At 31.6% G+C, this 8,304-nt stretch overlaps 1 protein-coding gene across 1 annotated transcript in view; it reads left to right on the top strand.

Annotated features, from left to right (window-relative positions):
• LOC105617952 (paired box protein Pax-3-B-like) overlaps positions 1–8,304 on the top strand; it is a 21,092-nt gene that overhangs the window by 1,743 nt on the left and 11,045 nt on the right. Inside the window, exon 2 of the mRNA XM_012199487.1 lies at positions 7,526–7,702. Coding sequence (XP_012054877.1) covers positions 7,526–7,702 — 177 coding nt within the window. The remainder of the gene's footprint in view (positions 1–7,525; positions 7,703–8,304) is intronic.

Raw genomic sequence — 8,304 nt, 5'->3', positions numbered from 1 at the left:
TGTGTGTGTGTGTGTGTGTGTGTGTGTGTGTGTGTGTGTGTGTGTGTGTGTGTGTGTGTGTGTGTGTGTGTGTGTGTATGTGTGTGGAAAGATCGAATATTCGAAACACCTGAATATACTTTGGCTATTATAGACAATATTAGAGACAATAATTCATGAAATGAAATAACGAGGTAATACAAAAAAACGTGGGAATTTTATAAAACTTGTGATAATAAAATTTTAGAAAATTCCTTTATCATCGATTTTATCAAATTTCTTTAACACTATAGACTCGATATCGTTTTTGAAATAAATTTTGACTATTTCGAAAAACATTATAAAAAATTAAACGATGAAAAGATAATCTTCTGATTAACTGTATTTTGTTTTACATAATATGCATACGTTTTATATAATACATATATTATAATACGTATATTATTAATTTGCTAGAGTACAGTTATATAGAACAACTAATAAACATATAATTTACAAATATAATAACAGTAATATATAATTTAATTATTTATGTTCTCGATAATGCAGAAGTTAAATATGTGATACACATGACGATAAATGAGTATATCGATTATATCTTGTTTGATGAGAGATAACCAAGTAACTAATTAAATTATGAATCGTTTCACGATCTTTCACCACGCGAACCTTTCGATGCGGATGGTAACTGCAATTAACATTGAACACCTGTACAGGCGAACACCTGTACAGGACTTGTCTCGTAACTAACGTTAATGGAAGCATTTCTCGCCTTTAAAAAAATCTCGGAAGAATTACGAAATCTTGATTGTAATTTTGAAATATAATATTCAACTTGTGTGAATTGTAAAAATAAAAAAGTAAATCAGAACAATATCAGAACAGTATATACGAAATAATTTCTGTTTCAGAGATTCAGAATTGTCACGATTTTAATCGCCATTAAAAACTATTGTATGTCAGATAAACCAGTTTATAAAATTTTAAATAATTTCAAAATATCTATATATATATCTATATATAATACAAAAAGAACATTTTGCTAAAATATTTAAAAATTTGTGTAGATCTGAAAATAATATTATTGAACTATCGAAATAATTATATGGAAAGTTTAAGCATTAATATATTGCTAATATATTGCAAAAAATTTTAACATTCTAGCAATCAACTTTAATATCTTACATAGTTATAATTTTGATTTAAACAAAATTATTTTTAGATCTATATCTAGCTAAATTTTTAACCAATATAAAAAAAACATAATCAAATATAATCAGGAAGTTTTTCTGTGTAAAATATTTTAAACACGTTCTGCGGACAGTTCTGCTTACAGTTCATTATCAATGATTGCTGCCGCCTCTTTTCGGCCGCTAATTAAGTTGTCAAAAAGCGACGAGGAGCAAAACCCCGCGATTATACAACAGACTCGGCTTATGATATTATTTAACACGAATGCAATGTGGTGAACTTCTTATTCGCTCTCTACGATGCTGTCTGATGCAGCGTGAAATGCTCTTTGGTTGTTTGCCTCATAAAACCATTGATAAAAAGAATGATAAAAAGGACATGCTCGATTGAGAGCAGTGGATATGCGCCTACGACGACATGTTCAACTACCGCACGTTCGCGGATCTTTCCGCGATTTGCACTTGCCAGACGAAGCACGGGGGCTACCAAGTATCGCACTCATTCGAAACCGGTTTCAATGCGTTGGCAACGCGAGTACTTCTCTTCGGATCGGTGAACGTATTACTCTCGTTTAACGCTCAATACCTGTCCATCCCGCGGGTACTCTCGCGTTTGCGGAGCACTTCGTTCCAGAACCACGAGATTTTACGACCACACCCAGATCGTTTCGAGGCAGATACCATGTACGCAACGTTTTCGTTCACGAGCGAGCAGAAAGGAAGAGAAAAAGACAAAAAAGGACAAAAGAAAATGTGTTTCAGGTGTTCTGGTAGCACATTATGGTACTTGGCCATATGAACTATCGTATGAAAGACATACTAATACATAAATAACGAAGTCGTATCTGTTGATTGCATTGAAAGAGTAACATTTTTTTCCGACAATGTAACATTCATCATAAAAATCTTGGATGTAATAAGAGACTGCAGATAATTATTATTATAAAATTATCTATTTAGAAAGTCACTATTTAGAAAGTGTGAAGTAGCTTAAATCATATCGCTTTCTCTCTTTAAAATATTGAGTCAAGAGATGTTGATAGAATTGAGATGTTGATAGAAAACTAATGTGATTCAATTCTTTCTAATGAAGCGCAGATGTTATAAGATTAGCCAATGCATAATTTTTTTATTACGTCTATGATTAAAATTAAATTTAGTGAGAAAAATGATTTGATGGGATTATAATTCTAGTGGAAAAAATGGACGAATCAGGATTTTCTGATTAAGTCTACCAGAATTCTAGTTGAGATAATAAATTTATAAAAGCCAGCAAAGCCATTCTTTCCGCGCATTTATATAATCCTTATTATGTATTCGAATGATACAATTTGTTTAAATGCTGAATTATATCTAAATTGATTCTTTGAAATTGCGATTTGATAATATTGTTTGCGAATTAAAAATTATGAATAAATTCGATAGTTTGACGTGGTAAACAAAGTTCCTGCTTGGTTTGTTTTGCGGAAAGTTAATTTAAGTTTAAGATCCGATACAAGTTCACGGATGTTTCCGATGTTGAACTCGATACTTGACAGCAAACGATGCCATGGAATTTTACAACCATACTCAGAGTGTTTTGAAACAAGTATATCTTGCGGCTAATAGTTGTCTTCGCGCAGTACTTTGTTACAGCTTTGATGACCAATTGACGGTCGTCGAAAGTGTCCGCGAAGATATATGCACTAATTACGCATAGACTTACTTGCTAATCAGATTACAGTTTCGTTAAGAATTGTAATTTCCTTTTTTTTATTCTTTGACACTAGTTTTGTTCAAGTATCTATAAAAATTTAACTAGTCTAGTAAATTATAAATAACATCCACTTTATGGCACATGGGATGTAAGATACTTCTTACGTAATTATTTTTATGGTCTAATAAAATTATTTTCAGACTTGTATCCATTTAAATTTTTAGATTATGTTATGGGCAAGTTGCCTGCTGTACAATGTCGGCATTGCGAATCGTGTCAACATTGTTTAATTGCAGGAAATACTTTTATTTAAAATACACTATTTGCAATACAAGCATATTTTGTATTTTTTATTTTAGCGAATCACATAAAAGTATTACGTATTTTATATTTAAAATCGAAAGATTGAAAGCTTTTTGTATCTTGTATTGTAATTCAATAAGGTTAATTATCAATGTTAATATTTGAAATACAAAATACAAAATACATACTTTCATAATTTTTTGTTATTAATACTGAAGTTTAAAATACTTTTATATATTCTCATGAAATACAAAATATTTTCATGTATTCCGAACAAACACAAAATACAAAATATTATTGTCTTACCAATACTGTTTTTCAAATAAAAATATTTCAAATACATGTCCAATCCTGTCCAATCGCGTTGGACAATGTTGACGGCCCGAACAATACCAATACTGCCTACTATGCGGATTTTGCCTGTAAGAAGCCAGCAAAATCGTTCTTTCCGCGTGAACTTTACTGTTGAACTATACTTTCTACATCTATGTAAATCGCATATAATAATCCGCATTTCTTCATTGTCATTTCTTCATTTATAATCATAATAACAAACAACAAATTAATTTATTAGTAAGAAAATAAAAAGAATAGATGACTTTTCTAACATTCAATGCTATAAATATGATATCAAATTGCATAATTCTATGATAACATTCAATTTGGAATATAATATTATATCACTTAACATAAAATACAAACATAGATCAATATATGACGCCATGAATAAAATTTATGAATAATTAACCATACATAATCATAGTGACGCATAACGTATATAGTTTTACTTTGAGATTTTATAATTATGTTCTGTTACGTAATATATAATATTTGCACCAAAAAGTACTGAACATCTTCATTCGTTAAATGAAATTTAAAATGTCATTAAATTCTCATTTCTTTCTTAAGTAACATCTTGTCACGAACTTAATCAAACGGACTTAATTGATCAAAGAGTTATTACGTAAAATACTTGCCCGTGTATCGATTATCAATTACACGTACAATTTACTTTTAACACGATTTCTGTAGAAATTATAGCCAGATAATATAAAATTACTTTTTTGCGAGACGCTGCCCTCGAGTGTAAACACAACTATCTATGTGTTATTTGAGTCATATTTCGCGTGTAAAAAAATTCATAAATTAATTTGCGCTCAAATTTTACTTGCAAGATTTTATTTCTACTTGATTAAAATTATTATAAGACTCAGACTATATATAAATGTAGTTTAAATTATTCTATCATATTAGACTCTATATTCGATTAATTTTCTTTCCACTATACACATATTACAGATATGATATGAACTTCACATCTGCATGCATTTCCTTTGAACATTCTTTTTAAATAATTTAAGTGTATTCTGTTGTGTTTTATCTTTATGCGTGTGCGTGTTGCAACGAATGGTCTGCATTTAAGAGTTAACTTAATTCGTGCACCGTTAGCAAACACTCGTAACGCGATGCGATTTTACTTGAAACCATCTGCTCAGTCCAGATAAAACCACCTCATCGGAAGCGCAGAATGAACGATCTCACGAAGTCGTCGAGTCTGCAGAAAGAGAATCGGCCTTCCAGTTTTTCTCTCTATTATCTATTACTGCCGTGTCAAGCGATCGGTCTTTACTGGCGGCGATTTCGAATGTACAGACGAATATACCGTGAGGCCTGATGCCAGAACTCGTTCAGAACCGGTTCCCGCTTGGTATCGATGCAACGATGGGACGCATTTCTTTCTGTGCATCGGCTACTTTCGTTTTCACGATACCTCCGATCGCTTTGACACGAAACGAGCGCGGAATGCGCGCTCGATGTGCCATTCGAAGCGGATGGGATAAGCGCGAGACTTCGCGAGATTCGCATAAGTTTTATTCGACGTTTCGGGCAACCATTGCACACGAGATTCTTCGGAAAATAATTTTAGTAACACTTCAATTTTGTAACAAAAAGTCTCCAGGAATTTTACGAATATAATTGACATGTTTTTTCTTTTTAATTAGATAATCGTTACATAATCTACGAAATTTATGATCATTAATCCTGATTCTACTATCGAATATTTAACTTAGATTTTTTTGTTAGTGAAAATGTAGTAATAATATTTTTAAATGATAATAAATCAAAAAGATTAAAAAGATAATAAAAATGTGAAGAAATGTAAAATTTACTACATCTAATGCTTATTAATGTAAGGTACACGGAAAAAAACGATGTTTTGCTGTTTGAAAACTTAGCTAGATAAACCTGAAAATATATATTTGAATAAGATCATCATATCAGTCCTTGTATATTCTAAATCTAAATCAAAGGAGTCATTCTGAATGTAAAAGTTTCTCCGCGACTCTTGTTAAGTCAATACGGATTACGAAATTTTTCTGTGTACACAAAATACGGGATTTAAAGTTGCGACCGGTTGATTACGAGTCCATCGTTCTCACGGAGTCACATGACATTGCAATGTTATAATAAATTCGTCCAAAATATATCGTGTCAATTTTCCTTCTCCAGATTACAGTTAATTTAAATACTGATTAACTGTATTCCTGATGAGGAGCCATTAATAATGAACTATATTATCGCCATAAATTGTGAAAAAGTGGCCGTTCGATTACATGAATAACAAATTGCAAATGATCTGCGCAAGATGCATTTACCGAGCTGATTGGTAATACACTGAACTCATAAAGGACTAATTAATTAGACGTTCTCACTATGTAAACGAACTGCCGCGAATTCACGCTGAGTTCACTCATTGAAACCAATTAAAACAACGCGATACAAATGAGCACGACAGACCTGTTTTTCTACCAACACTTAGAATTTAATTTCATCCGACGGTCTCCTCCCGCGATCGCCGAACTCCTTATGTAAGATCGACTGGATAAAAAGCTATTGCGCTCCTCGTTTACAAAATGACAGGTATTACACGCTCTTTATATTGCTATATATCGTTCGATCGTAAATTGGCATCTGGGCGACTCTCCGCACTAAACGTTGTTAAGATTAGTCGACAGTGCGATTACGAGGAAGCTGAACCTATAATAAGCACATCATAATTTTGATCGCAGAATTGCCGGTACAGTAATTAACATCTATCTCACATTTAATTCATATTATCTTTAAGCTCGCGTCGATTTACGCTTGGACCCTCGTTTCGCCTTGTCGCGATTTTATTGGCCATGCTGTGTAATTACGTTTTCTCTCCTTGGAGATTATTTTCTACGAGTAAATTTTCCACTTAGCATATTCTTCGCTTTCTTGATATCATTTTAGTCTTTTTGGCTTATTACCATTTAAAAATATTATCACTATATCTTCACTTAAGAAAAAAAAAATCTAAATGAAACCGGTGATTTTCAAATCAAGTTATATCAATCAGAAGTTGCGCAGATCATGTACAAATTATGATTATTTAACTCGTAACAGAAAAAGAGGAAAATATTTTTTCTAACATTAAAAGAATGTATGGACTTATTACAATTTTTTGTTATTAGTTTAAAAAGTTTTAAATGTTCAATTATATAAAAAAATTGCAATACTTGAAGTTAATATAAATATTTAGTATCACAATTAGATTATATAAATAAAACAAAACTATGAAAAAAAAGATTATGAAACATAAAATTATTCCAAAAGAGTGAAACTTATTCAAGAGTGTAAATATTTTCATTTTTTTCAGTAGTGGCGATATTTTCATTCAAAGTGAGACTTCATTTCAAGAACCTTAGAGAGTTGATTAGCATGTTAATTTGAAAGCAAAGATAATCATTGAAAATTAAAATAATATTGATAAACATCTGAAATCAAACTTCTTGTAATATATTATTAAAAAGAATATAAATGCTGTGCGAGGTAATGCGAGGTCTATGCGAATATGAATATAAGTTAATTATTAATCATAATTTGAATGACAGGTATCTCTTGACTGCGCTTTTCATTCATCAACATTCTTTAAAATCATATCAATAACAAGATCGCGAGATCACGTTTAGCAACTTAAATTAAAGTGCCTCAACATCAAGTTATTTGACCGTGACCACTTTCGTCACAGCGATTACACAGCTGATTGTTAATTTAACGAAGCATTCAATTGATTTTGGGGATCCTAAAAAAGAGCTTTGTGAGAACAGTAGATCCCCGATTATTTCAGATCTGTAAAAATCATCAATCTTTCGAATCTTGTTAATTAGTGTACGAAAATAATTCAAAATCAAGAACGAAGATGTGATAATAAAATGTAATCGAAACAGATTTCAACCGAGATTTTGTTCTAGCAATTATCATTAATTGTTCGGTATGATAATTTCATTATTATACGTATTATTATTACAATGAAATATTTCTCTGATTGCAGGTGTGAATTTACAAAATTGTACAGCCGGTCCTTTCGCCAGTGGCAATAATGGCAACGCATCGCGGCAACGTCTAATCGAATTGTCACATGGATTAGGAGCACTCAGGCATTACAACGATCTCGCCAACCATGTGTTGTCATTAAACCAACAGGGCGCAGTCGTTACGAAACTTTTAGGTTTGTAAAGTATATTTTTATTAACGATTTACCATGAGCTGCCTTACATGAGGAGAATCGCGTTCATGATACGCTCGATATTATACCCCACGTTGTTTTTTTCTTATCGTTGACGATAAGAATATGCAAATTATTGGGTGACATTCCGAACACGAGAACTTACGTAGGGAAACTACTCCGTTGACATATCGCTATTATGTTCGTCAACCACTATACCTATCGCGAATATCGAGCGCCACGCACGCATTACATACGTACGTAATTTCGATATGAAGTCAAGGCAGAAATCATCCATTTATATTCTACGTTCTAAGAATATCATCGATCCTCCGGAAATGAGAGAAAAATAGATATTGGAGATGTACAAGAGAAGATTTTCCAAAGTCGAGAACTATTAGATAGACTGATATAAAAGGTTTTTGTCATATTTGTCAAATAAAGTTTTAAAATAATTCCTATATGAGAGAAACAATATTATTACATAATATTTTCCTATCTAAATGGAAGCTTTTTTTCCCTCTATTTTTTAAAAGAATAAAGAGTAAACTTTTTTTATATTTTCTTGGATTGTGTATTTTTTCTTAGATTCTCTCTCTCTCTCT

The sequence above is a fragment of the Atta cephalotes genome, assembly GCF_000143395.1.
Source record: "Atta cephalotes unplaced genomic scaffold scaffold00015, whole genome shotgun sequence".
In the NCBI taxonomy this organism is placed as follows: Eukaryota; Metazoa; Arthropoda; class Insecta; order Hymenoptera; family Formicidae; genus Atta; species Atta cephalotes.
The sequence above is the reverse complement of the archived record's forward strand: the minus strand, read 5'-3'. Positions and strand labels throughout refer to the sequence as shown.